Source organism: Eulemur rufifrons, chromosome 4 (assembly GCF_041146395.1).
Source record: "Eulemur rufifrons isolate Redbay chromosome 4, OSU_ERuf_1, whole genome shotgun sequence".
In the NCBI taxonomy this organism is placed as follows: Eukaryota; Metazoa; Chordata; class Mammalia; order Primates; family Lemuridae; genus Eulemur; species Eulemur rufifrons.
In genome coordinates this window covers 59437927-59459810 of record NC_090986.1, presented here as the reverse complement: position 1 = coordinate 59459810, position 21884 = coordinate 59437927, and the positions used below count along the sequence as shown (strand labels likewise).

Below are 21884 nucleotides of genomic sequence, written 5' to 3'. Positions count from 1 at the left end.
CCTGTAAGGGAAAATGCATTTATATAGGCAACAGGTTTCTTAGGCCAAACTAAGATGACTGCTGCAGTGTTTTCTCGGCGCAGCCCTCTCGGCTAGCTGGCCTTCCGGGGAGGCATGAGTCGGCACACTCATGTAACCAAGGTGTTATCTCCGGTGTGAACACATGTGATCACACTTTCCCATGGCATGTTGCCACTGATGTTCAGAGCCATATATAAGCGCTCGCCATGTTCTCAGCCATGCTTTTCGCCACTGCTGTATCCCCCAACAATAAAGAGCATGTCTCACCCGCCTGCTGCCACTCACCTTTTCTTCCAATTTCCGAAGCCTGTGCCGGAGCACGCGCTAGCCACAGAGCATCCTCCTTTCACATCCTTGTGCAGGGGCTGTGCTAATCTCTGTATTGTTCCAATTTTGCTTTATGTGCTGCCGAAGCAAGCACCAGATCTTATTTTGTAGTAGGAAGATAAGCAAGTTGGGTAGGAAACCCTGTAATTGTATTGAGTACAGATTCCAGCTTTCTGTCCTTTTCCCAGGGTTGCTAATAATAATAACCGAAACAAAGTCATTTTTAATTTCACTTATAATTTTCAAACCTTGGGTCATTTCACTTGACTTTTTTGTCATGCTTGACATTTTAGAAAATCTGAATATTTATTTAATGGTTTACAACTTCACAATATAACAAGAGGAAGCAAAAAGCAAATAAATTAACTGTTAATAATAAATTATACAGATGTGTTTATTGGCAAAAAAAGGTTTTGTAGTAACTAGTGACAATTTGTCCTTCAAAACTTCAAATTAATGAGGTTCTGTTTCACCATTAATAAAGACAGCAGTGTACAGCATCTTTTCCCATCCCCCCACAAGGAAATATTCATACTGAGAATGAGGAAAATGCAGATACCCTAGTAGTTTATAGTTCTGAAATAAGCTGTATATTGTTTTCCAAATCTAATTTAATCCATAATAAATAAATAATACTTCCAATAAAGTATTTTTTAAGTTTTAAAAATATGTTTCTTTAACAGGTTTCTATAATCCAAGAACTTGTTACTAATTATGAAGCCTCTCTTAAAACATGTGACTTTTTTAGCCCTTATGGTAAGTTTAAATTAGATTGAATTAGAATTTGATTACTCGTTTCAATTCATTTGTAATCACTTACAGTAATGCTCTTTTATGTTTATTATGTGTGCTACATTATAACTACTTATTAAATAGTTTCTGCATTAGTGAATGAAATGAGAGCACTTGCAATCTGATTTAATTTAAATTTTCCATAAACCTGTGGGGTGGGAGTTAGCCCTGTTTTAACATGAGGAAATGCACTTGAGAGGTCGAGTGGCTTGCCCAAGACCATGCAGTTACTTTATATTAGAACCTATTTTTCCAGAATCCCTAAGTTCTCTGATTTTTCTGCTCTTTTAGTACTTTTAATCCCAAATCATTTGGTCCTTTGTTTCTCTATTTGTAGGGGAATATGTAAATCAAGGCAACTTAATTTTAAAAACACTCTAGAATGTTTTCAGTCATTCAGATGGTAACTTTAGTCTGGGTTCCTCATGTATCTTTTACATGTCATTATTTGAGGATTTTTTTCATTGAAATTGGGATCTTGCTGTGTTGCCCAGGCCGGTCGCGAACTCACTGGGCTCAAGCTATTTTCCCACCTCAGCCTCCTGAGTAGCTGGTATTACAGAGTTGTGACACTGCAGCCTACTCTTTGAGTATTTATAAAGCAAAATTCTAGGCATATTGTTCCATACCTTAGTATGCACCTCTGTTTAAAATGATTAAACAGAAGATGTTGCTACAATGCGATGTCACACAAAATTAACCTCATGCTATAATATCTATTAATACCCAGTCCACATTCAGATTTCCCCAGTTATCCAAAAAAAGTCTTTGTAGGTTGGTTTATTTGAATCTAGATCTAGTTAAGGTCCACTCTTCACATTTGATTGTTATGTCTCTTACGTTCTTTTAATCTAGAGCAGTAACCTCCCCTTCCTTTTTTTTTTTTTAAACATTTTTTGAAAGGTCATTTGTCTTATAGGATATCCCATATTCTAGATTTGGCTGATTGCTTTCTTGTGGTATCATGTAATATATTTTACTGTCATTCATATTTCTTGTAAACTTACAGATTTATAGGCTTGATTAGATTTCAGTTCCATTTGAATACTTGCTGGTGGTGCTTTGTGCTTCCTGTTGTTTCACATCTGGAGGCAGGAGGCATTCTGGTTGTCTCTCTTTTTTGATGTTGAGATTGTCACCCTGGTGTGCCCATTAAAAACCTTCTCATTGGCCTCTCACCTAATGATTTTAGCAGCCATTGAGGATCATTGTGTTCATCCCTTATTTCATTCTAATCATCATTTTGTCTGCATTGATTAGCTAGAATTCTTGTTATAAATAACTTTCCTTCATAAAATATCTGGTTCCCCTGAAATATAGTTTATATAAGGGGAGCAGAATAGATGCTTGACACTTCACCTCCTATATTGTGTTTGCATTATTATTGTGTCATTTGATCAGCTACACTAGGATACCTTTTTGTTCTTCTGTAGCATGGGTAAATTCACACTTTCCTCCTCATTTTATAACTGTATATCTTCCCTTCTGAAATCCATTTTGAGAGCTGGTATTTCTTTTTCTACTCTTCTGTAACTTGAGGGTATGGCAGGATGGGAAACAGGATAGAGCTCAGCTGATTGTATGTGACTGCTTTTGTTACAGAACTTGGGCTGTGTTCTCTCTTCTTAGGTTTTTGTCAGATGGCAGGGTTATTTCCACTTTGTCAGGGGTATATCTTCTTCCTGTGGGTCATATTCAACTTTGGGTTTCCCTGATTTAGTATTATAGGCCTAGAAAAGACTAAGCCCTGGCAGTTTGGCAGTTTTTGACTCTGCTGAAGTCTTGGAGTTGTAGTTAGAGAATCTCTTCTCCAACTTATTTTCCTTGACTTTTCCTAGGCTTGTTATCTTTTGCTTTCAGCCTGAGAATTCACAAAATTAGATTGATTTATGTCCTTTCCCCAGCACTGTTTTAGAGTTATTTAAGTGTCTTTTAAAGTTATTTCACATGCATAAGCTTATTTTGTGCAATATATTTTAGGGATAGTAATATCTCTACGCCATTGTGTAGTGAAGGGCTTTAGTGTTTCCCTGTCTCATCAAAGAGGCAGATATGAAGCCAGGAAAAGAGCTCATCCTTCTAATAAAGCTTCATGAGACTGCCTGCACTAAGATATCATTCACTGATATCGCACATCTCTAGTTTTAGGACTGACTTCTTGATACTTGAAATCAAACGAGTAATCTCTTGTTCTATCTCATGTTTTGCTTTTTCTATTTATTCTTAACCTCATTTCTTTTAGCTGTCCTGGCAATACTTTTCAATAATTCACAGAAAATCATTAGGCCCACAGATACACACAGATAAAATTCCAGAAATAGTATTTGGTAATTTACTGGAATTTTTTTGTTTTGAAACATAGTTATCTATTTATTTTGGTAGATGCCATAAGCTCAAATTCTACTTCCAAAATATGTTTCAAATCTGCCCAGGTCTCTCCATCTCTGGTTTAAGGGAACACCCGTCTCTGTGACGCTTTACTGCAGGAGCTTTTTTCTATTTCTCCCTGTGTATTTCCCTTCCCTCCACAGAAAATAGTGGGCCGTGTTATTCTACTTCTCCTAAAGCCATTCATTGGATGCACTTAAGATAAAATCCAGCATGCTGCATGTGGCCTATGAGCTCTTCATAATCTGGTTCCAGCCATCCTCATCTCCTACCACCATTCCTTTCAAACAGTGTACTCCAGCCACATGGCTTCTCTCAGGTCCTCAAAGACATCGAGTATTCTCCTCGTCAGGGCCTTTGTACATGCTGTTTGTTTTACCTACTATGTCTTTCGTCTGCTCTTTACTTTCTTCTATGATTATAGTTACATTTCACTTACTTTGTCTATAGTTTAATTCTAAAATTTAAAGCCAATAAATAGCATTTAATAAATGATTTTGTACATATAAGTCATTATAAAAACAAGTAGGAAGATTGGACCCATTCAAAAAAAAATTCCACTCTTAGGTATTTACCCAAGAGAAATAAAAACATATGTCCGCAAAAAGACTTGTACTTAAATATTCATAGGCTTTATTCATAATGGTCCCAAGGTGGAAACAACCCAAATTCCATCAACAGAAGAATGCATGAAAAAATTGTACTGTGTACAATGGATCATTACTCAACAATAAAAAAAAAAAAAAAGAACCACTAGTACATGCAACAACTTAAGTCACCAGAATGTCATGCTGGACAACAACCATTGCCTCTGGATGTGTATGGAGTATGGTGGACCTTGGCTTGAAAGGCCACAAGGGAACTTTCAGAAGTGACAGAAATGCTCTGTATCTTGCTTTGCTTAATCTATACACAGTATTGTGTATGAAATATATCTCAATTAAAGAACAGCATAATCTTATGTCTTTGTACCTTGGCTGCTCAAGAGAGACTCTTTCAGGAATCAAGTCCAATGAGCCATTTTATTTTCTTTGTAGCTTCCTTCACTACTGGATCATACTCAAAGCTCATGTGTATTAATTACATGTGAGAGGTTACCTCACATGCCTCCTATAGACTTCGACTTTGCATGTGATTTTATGACCCTACATTTCTCATTCCCAAGCCTACCTCAGATTAGAAGCAGCTGAAAAGTACACCAACAGGCACAGTGGTAATAGTGAGTAGGCTGATATCCTGACAGTGAAGGAGAAAAAAAAAACACTCCAAGTATGACCTCAGAATTTAAAAAGAGTGTGGGCCTGGAATAATTAAGACAAAAATCACACAGTGCTCTATGTTTCCCTAGATATAGGGCATCACATTTTGTAATAGGGTTCATCCAGAAATGTTAAACTATATGCAGTATACTCTATTTTAGATACAAGGAAGCATAAATTCTCTAGAGAACTGCTTAAATAATATTTTTGTTTTGGCGCTTGAAGGGAGAAACCTCATATATTTAGATTAATCTGGGCAAGGATTAAAGCCACTCCATGGGAGAACCTAGGACTGGTGGTAAAGGAAGCACCTTCAAGTAAATGGCTAACATTAAACAACTTAAGTGCAGCTCCAGGCAATTAAAAGGGGTCCTGTAATCGCAACAAGTATTGACTTAGCCCCATTACTGCCAGCATGTCATTTTCTTATTTCTGTAATGATGCTGAGTAATGCAGAAAGCATGTGCTTTCCTTGATAAAATCAGCATGCTGGATTTTATCTTAAGTGCATCCAATGAATGGTTTTAGGAAGCAGAGTAATACAGCCTCCATAGAGGGAGGCCATGAAAAGGTCTTGCTAGTTCTTCTGGAACCAAACCATTCTAAATGGACTCCCAGAGAGGATTTCTACTCTACAGAGATTTTATTATAAAAATGTTCTAGTAAACTGGAAAAAAAAAGAAAAAAAACAACTCAACTTCCTAGAACACTTACAGCACTACTGTACAAGGTAGGGCAAAATATTAAAAACACTTAGTTGTTGGGTTAAAGGAGAAGCTTGATGAGTAGAACTTTGAAACGAGAGAAAAAGGTGGAATGGTAAAGACGACAACGATTGTCAGAGACTAAGGAAAACCTTGCTGAACTTTTGCTGAGAAGAGGCGCCTTCCCAGGCTGAGGCACTGCATCCTTGAGCTCAGATTCATGTTTGAATAGAGGCCGTGTTTCTGCGGGGATGAAGGCCCCTTGGAAGAGTTCTTGCAGGGAGGCGGATACGGTTGGAAGGGAAGAGCCTGGAATGTCCATAGTGGTCAAGAAAAATGTGTATGTGGGTGTGTGGGAGGGTATCAAGGGAAATGATCACTGCCAAGCTGATTTATTTTTTAACTGCCAAAGCATTCCTGGGACATTCTCTCTAGTTGCTAGGATTAGAGAGGTAGGGAGTTTCAACACTATATTTATCTATTACAAGTACAAGCATTTTTTTTGGTAGATGTATTTTTAATTCTAAAAAGACAATGATAACATTAAGAAAACTGAAGTGAAATGATGCCTCATAATTCCGCTACTGTTTAATAAGTAATATTGTATTTTTGTGTTTTCTTCTAAAAATTCTCTTTAACAATACTTTTGGGTAAGTTGCCTCTTGGCATGGTAGCCATGAAAGCAGTTTCTGACCCCTAACAAGCTGGGAATAATTCTCCCGTCCTGTATCCTTCTGCATTAAATTGGAAAGTTGAACCTCAGAGATAAACTACCTGCAAATATAATTTCATGACTATTTTCAAGATTCCCCCTTTCAACAACTGCTGATGAATTGCCATTCAGCTGGCTGAAGTAAAGGAAGGCAAACACTGTGGGCAAGAAAGCCACTCCACAGTTCTCCAGAGCGGGCTGAGGGATCATCCACCCTAACTCATTGTTCAGTCAGAAAACTGAGGCCCAGAAAGGTCACAGAGCTAATAAATGCTGCAGCTGAGACATGAACCAAGGTCTTAAAAAATAAAACTTTAAATTTTAAATTATGTTAGAGTTATAGAAAAGTTGCAAAATGAGTACAGAGAGTTTATGTACACCCTTCACCCAGCCTTCCCTAATGTTAACAATTATACAACCATAGTTAAATGATCTAAAACAGAATATTAACATTGGCGATACTATTAAACTACAGACCTAATTTGAATTTTATGAGTTTTCCCCCAGCGTCTTTTTTGCCATTGTTGGATCCAATCCCAAAGCCCACACTGCAATTGGGTATTATGTCTCCTTAGTCTTCTCCAATCTGGGAGAGTGTCTCAGGCTTTGCCTTCCATGACCTTGACCATTTGAAGAGTACTGGTCAGGTATTTTGTAGAATGTCCCTCAGTTGGGGTTGTCTGATTTCTCATGATTAGAGTGAGGTTATGGATCTGGGGCGAGAATACCACAGAGGTGATGCACCCTTTTCAGTGCATGATATCAGCAAGTACATGACGTTGACATGTCTTATTATTGGTGACCTTAACCTTGATCACTTGGCTAAGGTGGCATCTATCAGATTTCTCCAGTATAAACTCGGTGTTTTTCCCTTTGTGGTTGATAGATATTACCATCTTGGAGGAGATACATTGGGCCTGTGCTGATGTCCTGCCTGTTTTACCTCAAACTTTCACCCATGGATTCTAGGATCTATCAGTAGATCTATCCTGCAACAATTACTATTGTGTTGATTATACAATAGTGATTTTGCACTCCTCATTCCTCCTGTATTTATTTTAGTTTATTTTCCTTATTTAGCAGATACCAGTTAATTCAACATGGTGCATGACTCAAAGCGTTTGATAGTCCATAGCCAACAAGATTTCCTACTTCTCTAATACAAAATACTGGATACCCTGAATATAGGTAATTCAAGGTCCTTCTTCCTTTTCTCCTCTATCTAGAATGAAACAGATTTCCCGGCTGGGTGCAGTGGCTCACGCCTGTAATTCTAGCACTCTGGGAGGCCAAGGCAGGTGAATCATTTGAGCTCAGGAGTTTGAGACCACCCTGAGCAAGAGCGAGACCCTGTCTCTACTAAAAATAGAAAGAAATTATATGGACAACTAAAAATATGTATAGAAAAAATTAGCCAGGCATGGTGGTGCATGCCTGTGGTCCCAGCTACTCGGGAGGCTGAGGCAGGAGGATTGCTTGAGCCCAGAAGTTTGAGGTTGCTGTGAGCTAGGCTGACGCCACAGCACTCTAGCCTGGGCAACAGAGTGAGACTCTGTCTCAAAAAAAAAAAAAAAAATGAAACAGATTTCCTATTTAGCACATATTTCTCCTTCACCAACGGCTGTGGGCAGAGGGAGAAATAGGGCTTATAACTGCCCCTCTGAACCAAAGGCACTTAATGTTGAAAGATAAAACACAGTCACCCCACAGACATTCCTGTGTGTTCAGATTGCAGACCTTTAGCATACTATCACTGGTCTGTGTGGGATTCACAGAACAATGTAAAAGACACTGATTTCCTTGAAAAAACAAAGTCCATTATGAATATAAAGGACTCACCACTACCCCTGAAAATAATACATTAAGAGCACACTTATTTTAAATGATTAGCATCATCCAAGGTTCACACATTTAAAAAAAAGCTAAAAAATAATCTGTCATAAATTCTCACTATGAAATCACAATTTTTCAAGGCCTCTTAAAGGTCTCTGGCTTATTAATAAAATTTTCAATAGTACCAACAGGTGGCGCATCTCCTAGCATTTTTTTCAAGCTAAAAAAATCTGACAACTAGTATGAATATGTGAAAAGAAGAAATGCTGCCTTTTCATCCTCATAGTCTGCTTCTCTGAAAGAACATATTTTATAAGAATACAAATAGAACAACCTTTTCTTTGACATTTCTTTTCTTCCTTAGGAACAGTTTGAATTTTGTATTAAATTGCGAAATAATTCCTGATTTCATTTTTTCTGTAGAAAAATATATCTGATTAAAATCCCAACCCTTTGCCAATCTTCACATTGTGGGATGTCTCAAGATGTGGTGAAGCGCCTAAACTCCAGGGAACCAGACAGCCAGGTGCATTTTGTAGTGTGCTACAAGCCATAGGGTGTTGTGGCTTGTGTGCTGGGATTTTATGCTGCTTTCAGTGCTCCTCAAAATTTCCCAGATGGAACCAAAGATTTCAACTTAGCCTGGAACCAGTCTCTATCGCCATCCTGCTCTGGCTTTCCAAAGAATGTCCAGGGTTATGGAAGCCATGGTGCTCTGCTTCTCTGAGGGAAATCCCTAAGTGGACACTTCACTGCTTTGAGATCCCTGCAGTACATACATCAACCTTCTGTTAGTACAGCAGACACAAAAGTGTCCTCAGAATTTTTAAAACAACCTAGAGGAAGCTAAGTGGAATTCCTCAATCCCTATTCCTTTGGGATTTGGGCTGAGTTTGCTCTAAAAGTATCTGAGAAATGACCCTGAATATTTTGTTGTTTCAGCTTGCTTGAGTTGGAGGAGGTGGACATTTAGGTTCTCAAAGGGATACCAAATTGTCAGTACCCTTTCAAATTTGTTCAACAAAGAAACTATTTATAGTGGACTTTACTGTGAGAAATATTTCAGACATGGGAGCTCTTATTGCTAATTTAATCAAAATGCTGATTTTTTTTTCACTGAATCAACATTTTTTATTTTTGTTTATGGAAATTTTTTTATCTTTTTGTGCTATCAGACTCTTTGGAAGTAGAAGTTATTCGACTTCATAAAATGATCCTTAATAATAATAGCTCCCACAGGTGTTTTCAACAGACTTTAAAGAATATTTTTTTTTCTTTTATTGCTATCTTGCTTACAATCATAGTCATCACTAAATTTCAGGAAATACAGAATACTATAAACAGTAAAATAATTCTAGAACATAAAGAGGTCTCCAAAGCAAAAAAGAAAAAAACAGAGTAAAATAAAAATTACCTGTAATTCCACCAAACCTTTAAATATATATACATCATATATGTTTTTTAAATGGAATAGTTTGCTAAGTTTTTTAAACATTCTCTTTCATATGTTGTATATTGTGGACATCTTTGCATATTAGTAAATATAGATACACTTCATTATTTTCTTTCCTTAAAAATTTGGAGAAGGAAGCAGCATTTATTGTAACAAGTATACATTTCTTAGAGATGATTTTTTTTTTAATTTTTATTTTTTTTTATTTTATTTGCTGGCCAGTGACTACCCTCTGCCCCGCCAAAGGCAGCACAGAGAGCAGCCTCTTAGAGATTTTTTAAAAATGAAGAATAACACACAGAGCGCATAAAGTTTCATGTACAACAGGTTCTCAAATAATGTCATTTTGTTCAACATCCTTTCATTAAAATGTTGATGAGGAAAAAAAATACTGATTCGCGGCCCGGGCCACTGTCTATGTGGAGTTTTCTCTCCTTGTCTTTATGAGTTTGCTCCAAGTACCCTGGTTTCATCCCACATCCCAAAGATATATCTGTTAGGTTCATTGCCATGTCTGCGTTGTCCAGTCTGAGTGAATGTGGGCCTGTGTGAGCGCACCCTCTGATGGATGCCATCATGCCCAGGGCCGGTTCCCACCTTGTGCCCTGAGCCCCTGGGATATGCTCTACTCACCTGGGACTCAGAACTGGAATAACTGGATTAAGAATTATCTTATTTGTTTTTGTTAATCTTTCTTAAATGTATGTATAGCTCACAGTTATCTCAATGTTTAATATTAGAAGTATTTTGATCTTTATTTAAAAGTTTGGTGATGTTTTCGTGGCCAGAAGTATGCCATAGGAACTTATGCTTTATATCAATTAGCCTTCGGTAAGATTGGTTTCAGTATGTGTTGCTTCACTTAAAGTGGCAGTTTCTAAGAACCTCAATGACATTAAGTGAGGATTTACTGTATATCTCAATAAATTTTTACATACATGTCTTAGTCTGCTTGGGCTGCCAAAACAAAATACCACAGATTGGATGGCTTAAACAACAGAGATTTATTTCTCCATTTGGGAGACTGAGAAGTCTAAGATCAAGGTGGCAGCAAGGTAGGTTTCATTCTGAGGCCTTTACTTTTGGCTTGTAGGTGGCCACTGTCTGTGTGCTTACATGAACACTTTGCACTAGCACAGAGAGAGCAAGTTCTCTGGCATCTCTTTTTAAAGGGCACTAATTCTATTGGATCGTGGCTCTATTCTCATAACCTTATTTAACCTTAATCACCTTTTTAAAGGACCTATTTCCAATTCAGTCACATGGCAGGGGGGTGTTAAGGCTTCAATATATGAATTTTGAAATACGAATATGAACAATATGAATATAAACAATGCATTCCGTAGCAGTAAGACTTATTATTTAAAGAGAACAAAGCATTATATTTAATACTTAGGTTATATAGCTGCAAACACAAATCAAAACAAAGAATTAAAGGACTTTCTTTGATAATTTACGAGAATGATTATGTAGATCCTTTGGAATTTGTTCTCTACTGGAACATAAGCTCCATGTGGGTAAAGATTTTTGTCTTTTCTGTTCATTGCTAAATCCTCATGCCTAGAACATTGAATAGCATATAACTGGTGTTCAATATTTTATTTATTGAATGAATGACTGAATCTTTTCTGGTTTTGGGGGGGGGGCATTATATCAGAGCTCAGGAGCCGCAGATCATTAGGACAGACTGCCATAATTGAATCTTGGCATTATCACTTACTAAGTCTTTTACCTTGGACAAGTTACTTGAGCTCTCTGTGCCTTAGTTTTCTTTTCTGCAAAATGGGTATTTTAAGGTTGTTGTGAGGATTACATTAATTAATAGAGTTAAAACATTTAGCATTTAGTATGTAAGTAGGTAGAAGTAGGTACCATGATGAAGGTAATAAATGTTAGAAATCATTTTGCATGTATGGCTAATTTTCCTTTTTATGTATGTGATAATAACCTAAGAAAATATCCTGTAAAGTTAGTAATATGGAATATTTTTGCTTTTGCTTCTGAGAAAGAAAAATTGAGGCACAGAGATCGAATGACTTGTAAATGTGATAGCCAAGGGCTGTATCCCACTGGAATTTTCAAAGTAGACTATTATGTTGGTATATTCCTGGAATTGTTTAATTGGCTTTTTATTGAAAGGGGTGGCCTTGCAAAAATAACAGGAAAATACCTAATCCTACAATTTCCCCAGTAACAGTTAAAGGTCAATCCTATGAGTTCTCTCACTAACAGGTACCCTGCAGGAATTCTGTTTTGCACAACTTCTAAAAAGAGCTGCACGGACAAAAAAGAGATGTAAATCTCTCTCTTTCAAATTTGTTTTTTAAGAATCTGCTTTTATAGAGTTCCTGAGTAAACAGAACAAGCTATAGCCTCAACCATATTTCAAGGACAGAGTCACATCTCCTGTGATAATCCCTTCTCCAAGGGAAGGCAGGAGACCAACTCTTGGACTTTGATGTCCTTGCAACTTTTGTTATCAACTGACAGCCATCGCTATTTTTTTTTTTTTTTCTCTTTGTGCCCCTTAAAAGCAGCAAGCGACTTGGCCTCACTTCTGGTATCTCCCTTCTCTTTCTTTGGGATGCCACTCTCTCTCTCTCTCATCTCTCTCTCACTCTCTCGCTTCTAAGAAGGGTAAAATAAACTATTTTTACTTTTATATCTTAATCTCTGTGTGAGAAATCTTTCTCTCCCCGTGCCATGAGCACCTATTAGGCTTTCCACCCTAACATTCTTTGTTTAATCACAACTGAAACCTAGATTGAGCCCCTACATTCCATATGTACATGCAATTCTATAAAATCACTAACTTGAGGAGTGGAAATATATAGTCTCTTATCTTTTGGATTCTATTATGACCTTTAAAAATACAAACTTATAATCTCCTTTAGTCATTAGGTATTTTCTGAAGAAATGGAAGCTGAAGGTACAGCAATTAACATGCGGAATCCCCTAAATCTTTGGAAGATGAAAAAAGAGTCTTTATTAAAAGAAATACAGGCCGGGCGCGGTGGCTCACGCCTGTAATCCTAGCACTCTGGGAGGCCAGGCGGGTGGATCGCTCAAGGTCAGGAGTTCAAGACCAGCCTGAGCAACAGCTAGACCCCGTCTCTACTAAAAATAGAAAGAAATTATATGGACAACTAAAATATATATAGAAAAAATTAGCCGGGCATGGTGGCGCGTGCCTGTAGCCCCAGCTACTCGGGAGGCTGAGGCAGTAGGATCGCTTGAGCCCAGGAGTTTGAGGTTGCTGTGAGCTAGGCTGACGCCATGGCACTCACTCTAGCCCGGGCAACAAAGTGAGACTCTTGTCTCAAAAAAAAAAAAAAAAAAAGAAATACAGAAAGCAATGCTGTAGGGGCTCCTAATATATAATATAAGGAAATTATTGTAATTTCCCATATAATATATTACAAGTCTTGATCTCTTAATCAGAACTGTACGGAATCTCTCTCCTGGGTTTGCATGTAACTGAAAACCAAAACCCCACCTTTTGCGGGGAAGGTGGCGTACGAAGCGGGGCGGTGTGCAGGTCGCAGGATAAACCACAACTCCCAGACTCCGAGGACTGCTTGGTGGGAGCTCCTGGGAGTTGTGGTTCATTGGTTCATTCCCCCGCGGCACCTCCGTCCCTCCCACAATTTCCACCCATGCCTTGCGGCTCCCGCGCCGGATAAGTATGGCGTAGTACTCACTTTTCTCACTTTTTCATTTTTCTCATTTAGCTAATTTTTGTCATTTTTAGCTGATTTTTATGTATGCCTGAGGATTTTTCCTTTGGAGAAGGGTCATGACGGAGGAGGGGCCAGGAGCAAGTGTTAACCCGGAAGGAGTGTGCCCGGAAGTAAAAGTGATTCCGGGTCTGTCAGCCTCAAACGTAGCGGGTCTCTGAAGGTTCTGACCTCAGTGAGGCGAGCTGACGTCCTTTCTTCTTTTTCATAGGTACTCATAATTTTTTCCCGATCTGAAAAGGACCTTTTTCTTTTCTTATTTTTCCCCCTGTTGCTTCCTTATGGAACCACTTCATATACTGAGTTACACAGCATGGTTTGCACGTGCTACTCCCGCGCGCTCTTAGTGCCGCTTCTGACACGCCGGCACAGAATTGTTCCTAAGGTATCAGAGTAATACTGTTATTATGGTGGGTGATGGAGACGTCTTGCTGCTCTCGGGTATAGTTAACCCTGGAGAGGAAAAGTCTTGTGTTTTTTTTCCTTAAGGTTGAGGTTCATGACCTTGAGAATTAGTCTTTCTCCTACTATTCCTAAGATGGATTTTAGCTAGAAGTTTTCTAACCAAAATCAGTTTGTCATCCTCTTATTCTGTCTATTATAAAAATAGACACACCTCCTCTGATGTGCTTGAAACTAGATTTAAAAACACAGAGAAACTTGTGCTGGGGGAGTGTAGCATTTGTGGCTGCTGGGCATTGGTGCATTCTTTTCCAGATGTGATTCAGTATGTTAAAATGTATCAGTAGGACCCTGCAATCTTTGACTATTTTAGAGATCATTATGAATATTTTATTTCCTAGGCAATAATCCTCAATTAACAAACTTATAGTGGTCAAATGAACTAATATATGAATGCACCTCCTAAAGTAGTAGGAATATTAGAGACAGTAAAGATTGATTCTAATAAATTTTGACCCTTATTTCAACTTTGAACCTGGGAATTTTAAGGGCAAAATGTTTTTCTTAGAACACTTTATATTTTTCCTTTTCTACTCAATAAAACCATTGTGTGTTTTTGTTAGCTCTTGATTATTTCTGTTCCAGGGGAGGATAACAGATAATTATTGTACATAGCCAATTTCACCTAACCTGTAATTTTTTAAAGTAACCTTTTTTTCTGATTATGAATGTGATACATGCTATATATGTAGAAGACTTAGAAAACACTAAAAAGTAGAAGAAGTAGAAAGCAAGCGAAGGTACCCATAATCCCACAACTAGAGATTATCTCATTAACATTTTGGTATGTTTCTTATTTAGTTTTCTTTTTAAAAAGTACTCTGTATACTTTTTAGTACATAGATTACTAATCACCTTTGAAAAGTGATGCAGGATTGAGAATAAAAAGTACTGAGCCCTGAACAGGCAACTCACATTCTATATAATACCAACTCTTTTTTCTATGTGGCTACATCAATAGTCCTGGTTAAGTTATTTGACTTCCTTGGACATCTGGATACCTAAATATAAAGAATTAGACAAAATAGTCAGTGTTTTCTTAAAGCTTTAGAAATGTATGACTATGTGAATCACCTAAAGTTTGCAGGATTATTTCATAGCTTTCAAGTGCTTGTTTACACACTCGATTCTAGATTCTGGATACTTTCTAGAAAGTAGTTGAATTAACCCATTCAATCGATATATTTGTTATACTCTTACTGTTTTACTCATTTGCCTTAGTTAATTATGTATGTTGAGTGGGTAGAAAACTGCTGTTTTTAGTTATTTTAATATGCTATTGTTCAGAGATTTGAAGAATTGTGGGTTTTTTGTGGGTTATTTTGGTACTACATTTGCAACTGGCTGAGGCAGTAAACTTAACAGGATTTCTTGGAGCTCTTTCCAGTTTTATTATGCTGTATCTCTCTTTTATTTTTATTTTTTAATTAAAAAAAATTTTTTTTTAAGTTTTTTGAGACAAAGTCTCAGTCTTACCACCCTGGGCTAGAGTGCAGTGATATCATCATAGCTCACTGCAGCCTCAAACTCCTGACCTCAAGCAATCCTCCTGCCTTGCCTTCCCAGAGTGCTAGGACTATAGATATGAGCCACTGCACCCAGCCGTATGTCTTTAGAGTTGGTTTTTTTCAGGCTGTGTTTATTATATTTCAGATGCTGAGATGAGTCGTCACCTGTGTGTTTGGCTTTTTAGACATCCATCTCTTAATAGTCACCCCCAGTGTTACATCCACCTCCATTCTCATCAATGTAGACAGATACATCTTGATACAAGGCTGTGGGTTTTTAGACCAAACAGGAATCTCATTCTCCATCTGTTAAATAAGAACTGGTCCAGGAGATACTGTCATCAAGACTCCAAGATGCTCTGGAAGCATACAGCACTACAGAAATATATGGAGGACCTGAATAAGGAGTACCAAACACTTGAACAGTGTTTGCGGCATACCTCTGTGAATGAAGAGAACCGAAAGTCCTTGAACCGAAGGCATGCTGAGTTGGCACCACTTGCAGCCATTTACCAAGAAATTCGGGAGGCTGAACAAGCAATTGAAGAATTAGAATCAATGTGTAAAAGTAGGTAAAAGATATGTGTGTACAAGGACGGGATTGATTTTCTAAGTTAAAACTTTATTGAACTTAGTCTTTAAAAAAGCCTACAAGTAATAAGCTCAACACTTGCAAAGGGCAGGACTCTATTCACAGGGTGCTTGATGTATTTTAGCTACTAAAGATAACTATGCCAAGTGACCAGGTTCCTTGTGGAGCTTGCTATGAAATTCTTCAGGTCTGGGAAACTCAATATTAACCTTTTCAGAAGCTTTAATTTATTGAGCAGACCTTTATTGAGCACTGTTCTGCTTCCCAGGGACACAGAAATACATTTCCTACCCCATCCAAGGGCTTATACAGCTTAGCAAGAAAGACTATATTTATTTAAATATAATTTACAATGTGACACTTGCTCCACTAGAGGAAAGCACAGGGTTTTATGAGAGTAAGTAGGAAGGACACTCAAACCAGTCTGGACAGATTGAGTAGAGCTTCCTAGATGAGACCACACTTTAGTGGAGGCACAAAGGAAGCTTTATATTTCATGTTGTATATCTTGAGGTCACTCTTCAGATTCCTCTGGGAAAATTTCCGAAGATAGTCTTTAATGTCTATTCTAATTGTAGTTTTAGATTATTTGGAATTTGTATGTTTGATGGATGGAGATATTTTCTAGGACAAACAGCTGACGGATTTCTTAGAACGATGGAACTATTCACAGTTACTGTTATCAAATAATACGCCTCAGTGTCTTCACTGTTACTTTAAGCACCAAATAAGCGTCTCCACTCAGACAAGACCCCCATTCGTCATGTTAGGATTTCAAGGTGGAAGTATCTAAATACTGCTTCTAGATTTCTTATAGAAGTTTAATTAAGTTTTTTCTAAGAATCTAGTAAGGTTAATTCAGTCAGCACTTCCTGAGGGCCTACTATATAGCCAGGCATTGTAGGAAGCAGGGCTAAAAAGATGATTAAGCCCTAAGGAGCTTGCCGTCTAATTTGGGAAACATTCTACATATAAATGAAAGGCAATGTGATAAATGCCAGATTCACAATATAAATCAAGCACTCTAGTAGCTTAAAGAAGGGAGTGACTAATTCTGACAGAAGTGGGTGGGATGGGCTTTTAAATTAGATTTTGAAGAATGATTTTTCTGGTGGGAAAAGAAAGAAGGACGTTCCAGATAGAGGGAACAGTACGAACCAAAGCTCAGGAAGGGTGAGAATGTGTAGTCCTGTCAGCATGTAGTTTATGGTGCAGCGCGACAGTGGACTAACCTGTTAAGATTGTGATGGGTCTTGAATGTCCTGCCAAGGAGGTTCTGGGACCCACACGGGGGTAGATGCTATGCAGGTTGACCACAGAAACTGAGGATTTTCTAACCGGACAGGGAAAGAGGACTTCAGGCATGATGGCTTAGGGGTGCAGGATTTCTTTTTAGGGTGATGAAAATGTTCTAAAATTGGCTGTGGTGATGGTTATACAGTTTGTGAATACAATAAAAACTATTTAGACAGGTGATTTTGTGGTGTGTCCCTGCCACACCTGGGCAACCACTAATCTCTTTCATTAAGCCTTGGTGGTGTTAATTGATATCAAGGCCTGTTACTGTTATACCTGTAAAATCTTGGATGTTCAAAGCCTTATTTTCCTGACTCCTATTAGTGGTACCATGAGCCTCTCATGGGAGTTTAATGAGGATATTTTTTACTCTTTTGAATAATGCCACTTAAATTTGTAATTAATTAGTTTTGAGAAAGTTGCATGCACATAGTAGGGGCTTACTAAATGCTTTTCAATTAAATTGGTATTTTAATTCAATTAAAAATAACTTCTTTCTGCCCTGTTTGTCTCATGTGTAATATTAGTACATTGGATTAGATCATTTCTAAAGGCTCTGCTAGCACTTCAATTCTGCTATTCTGTAATAATAATGATAATAGCTACATTTACTAAGCATTACTATGTGCCAGGCACTAAACTAAGTACTTTACAAACACTATCTCATTTGAATTCTCAGAGTAACCTTATGAGGTAGGAATTGTTATATTATCCCCATTTTATAGATAAGGAAACTGAGAGGTTAAATGTTCCAAAAGTTGCTCAGTCAGTGATGGGAGGAACAATTATTTAAACTCAAGCAATGAGACTCCAAAGCCTCTGCTCTTTTCCAGTGCACAGAGTTAGAGTCCAATAGGGTCTATCTCTGTAATGTATCTTGCATGAGTCCCTTTCTATTCCTGCCACTAATATATCTTCATTATATCTCTAACCTAGATGATTACAGTCAGCTCCTAACTTGCTTGTAGTCCTACCTCTAGGCTTTCCTAGTCCAAGTGCAATCTTTTTTTTTTTTGAGAGACTTAGAGACAGGGTCTCACTCTGTTGCCCAGGCTGGAATTCAGTGGTGTGATCACAGATCACAGTAACCTCAAAATCTTGGGCTAAAGCCATCCTCCTGGCTCAGCCTCCCAAGTAGCTGGGACTACAGGCATATGCCACCACACCTGGCTAATTTTTAAAAATTTTTATAGAGACAGGGGTCTCTCTGTGTTGCCCAGGCTGGTCTTGAACTCCTGACCTCAAGTGATCCTCCTGCCTTGGCCTCCCAGAGTACTAGGATTATAAGCATGGGCCATTGTGCCTGGCCTCTCCAACTATTTTAATTGTTTGTGTTTGTATGATCTCTTTCCTTCCCAACTGAAATAAAACTTAGCAGACAAAGAAGAGGTGGCTATTTAAGAGTTTTTTTGTAAGTATTTAAAAACTTTACCATTATTTCTGTTGCTGGCTTTTTTAGGTCTAAATAAACAAGATGAAAAGAAGTTACAAGAACTTGCATTGGAAGAAAGGCAAACCATTGATCAAAAAATCAACATGTTATACAGTGAGGTATGTTTAAGAAAGTAGACTAATCTCAATAGTGATATATAAAGGAATACTGTTTTTGCTAGACTCTAGTGCTCAAAACATTGATTTAAGTGTTCTCTTATGACAAGTAATTAAGCTGGATTTAGTGCTATAATTTGCTGCAGAATGAGATTGAAGGAATTGTAATGTCAAAGAATAAAACAAAGACCCCCGAGAGCAAAAAAATTTCAAAGCTTATTGTGTTATCTTGCTAGACAAGAGAACACATGCTGATAAAGAAATTTTGTTCGCCAGGGGTTTTTAAGTGTTAGAAGGGTGAGTGGGTGGGAGTATTCATGGTGATTGTGTCAATTACAGATTGAAAATTTGTACTGTAAGTAAAATTGAATGAATCCAAAGGTATAGAGATGGTTGGTTAACAAACATCTTTAGTTAGGTCTAATGAGGGTCTGTTATAGTTTATGATACTGTATCAGCATCAGCTGAAATCTGATGAATTCTAGCCATGGAAGTGGAAAATTTTCCTTCACCAATGGTCTCTTTTCCTTATGGTTTGTCTACAAAGACAATGAAGAACACAGTACTATATACCATGTTTCCCTCTCATATTTGCCATCCTCTGGCAAATACTTTAGTCTCCCTTACTCTGGGAATCCAGGAGAGGGGTCTTTTTAGGGGTTAGGGGGATGAAATGGAAATATCAGTTATTTTTATCACTGATTTAACCAGTTTATCAAAGGCAGAAGCAGGATGTCTGACTCTCAGTCTAATATTGTCTCCCATAGATTATATAATTGCTAGCAGAGATAGAGTATTTCAGAAATTGGCAGTAGGGGCCGGGCACAATGGCTCATGCTTATAATCCTAGCACTTTAGGTGGCCAAGTCAGGAGGATTGCTTGAGGTCAGCTCAGTACTAGCCTGGGCAACATAGTGAGATCCCGTCTCTACAAAAAATTTTAAAAAGTTAGCCGGCCATGGTAGCGTGTGCCTATAGTCCCAGCTACTCTGGAGGCTGAGGCAGGAGGATTGCTTGATCCCAGGAGTTTGAGGTTGCAGTGAGCTGTGATGACACCACTGCACTCTAGCCCAGGAAACAAAGTAAGAGCCTGTCTCAGGAAAAGAAGAAAAAGAAATTAGCAGCAGGGAGAGTCATTACACGTAGGAACTTTTAGTTTGATTTGAACGACTTTTGTTAGCAATTAAATTGCTTCCCTTTTCTTCCTGAGAGAAAAGTTGACTATTAGAAAGCCCCCTTTTTCCTTGTCACAGCTGAGAAGATCTATTTGAGCCTTATCTTATGAGTCCTCAATGTAGTCTTGAAATAGAGTGACTACTGAGAAGGGAAGGCGTGGCATGGTGTCTGCTGTTGTTTATGGCAAGAGAAATTATGAAATCACATGTAAAAAGTCTTCATTTTCTCTCAAAGCCTTGCTTTCATCAGATGAAAGAAGCTACTGTTCAGAACTAATTATAAGAGGCAAAATCTGAATGAATGGAACACTGTGGACTTTGATCTAAACTTTTGCATTTTAGAAAATTAAGATAATCTGACAAGTAACCTCATTGTTAACATGAGTCGATCACCTATTTTAGGTCTAATTAGATCTACTTACTACAGTATTTTAGAATTAACCTCATTGAGATGTTAATATTTCTTTATAACTGATCTTTTTTTTAATGTTATGGGGGCTTTTATCTAAGTTCAAGAAATAATAATATGCCAGTGAAAATACACACAACAATGCTGATATTTTTTTCTTTTCCAGCTTTTCCAGAATCTAGTGCCAAAAGAGAAATATGACAAAAATGATGTTATTTTAGAGGTGACATCTGGAAGAACTACCGGAGGTATGTATAAGATAATTTTATTGTGATCTAAAAAAGTACTTAAATTTTACCTTGATTTGATATCACTGTGTCTTTAAAAGTCCCTTAAATGTGTTTAACTTTGGAAATAGTTATTCCTCGTTTTCCTAATGGTCTCGCACCTGTGGATGGCTCTCTTAGAAATTTGTGCTGACTGAATATTTTTTATATTTTCTTTTAGGTGATATCTGCCAACAATTTACCCGAGAAATATTTGACATGTACCAGAATTATTCATGCTATAAACACTGGAAATTTGAACTTCTGAATTATACACCAGCAGATTATGGTAGGCATATTTCAAGATTTTGGCCATAAAAGATGCTGAAAATTATTTTACCTGTGATCTTGATCAAAACTATGTTGTCCCATTTTTTAAAAACTTTTGATCTGTATCAACTAGACACTGTGACATAGACTCATCAACCACAGTGGCTTATAGTAGAGTTAGTTGGGAGGAGAGAATGGGAGGGAAGGAAGCATCCTAGGAAGGAATATGTGAATTAGAGAAAATTCCCCTCTGGAAGATAGATATTTACCTTGCCTTGAAAGTCACTGCTCTGTGTATTCAAAGCAAAGATATATTAAAGTTTTTACTGTAAAGAACTTTATCATTTACGTGAAACTTTATCATTTACAATCAGAGACTATTATTAGTTAGACTAAGTGGGCAATAATGTGTTAGATTTTTATGGCAGTGCAAAAAAAGTTAATCTTTTGTATTTTCAAGAAACTTCCAGTCTGGGCTGATAAAAATTTATATGATATAAACAATAACAAACAGTGCAAGTTCTTAAACATTTAAATACTCAAGCGTGTTAATTCAGAACATCTGATAGTAGTTCTCTGATTTTTGCCATTCTTTCATCCATCTGAAAGGTTTTGTCTGCTTGGTTACATAGTGATACACTGTAGTTGACAGAGAGGTCATCAGTAATAAACCAAAAACCATCAAGTGGGGAAAGAAGATTAACACATTAACTGCCATCTGAGTTGTATTTAACTCACACTAGTTTGAGCCCAGGGCCTCATGAAGCAAAACCTGGGCAAAACCCTGCAGTTTATAAGGTTTATAAAAATCTTACTTGCTGATGTTCTTATTGTTACAATTAATATTGATAAATTAATTCTAAAAACGTGGATTAAATGAATAGAAGTCAATAAATTTTGTTTTTCTATTTATATTTACCTTTAAGTCACACTTAAGCCTGACAAGTCAAGAAAAACACTTTTATGAACTATTTTTCAAGTTTTCACATTACTGTTTACATTACTAATTTTCAAGTTTTTATATTATTTTTTATTCAAAAAAACACAGAAGACAGTAAAAGTACAGATTTTTCATTAAATTAGAAAGGATTGTTTTGTTTTCCAAGTTTTTATTCTGTTTTCATAATAAAAC

General features: G+C 37.3%; 1 protein-coding gene and 1 pseudogene across 1 annotated transcript in view; one reads left to right on the top strand and one right to left on the bottom strand.

The window, feature by feature from the left end:
- Nucleotides 1-370: 370 nt before the first annotated feature.
- LOC138383078 (U6 spliceosomal RNA) lies at nt 371-442 on the bottom strand (annotated as a pseudogene).
- A 12934-nt stretch (nt 443-13376) lies between these two features.
- The window catches only part of MTRF1 (mitochondrial translation release factor 1), a 33084-nt gene continuing 24576 nt past the window's right edge, over nt 13377-21884 (top strand). The window contains exons 1-5 of the mRNA XM_069467203.1: nt 13377-13437; nt 15342-15764; nt 18544-18635; nt 20383-20464; nt 20664-20771. Coding sequence (XP_069323304.1) covers nt 15350-15764; nt 18544-18635; nt 20383-20464; nt 20664-20771 — 697 coding nt within the window. The 5' untranslated portion in view covers nt 13377-13437; nt 15342-15349. The remainder of the gene's footprint in view (nt 13438-15341; nt 15765-18543; nt 18636-20382; nt 20465-20663; nt 20772-21884) is intronic.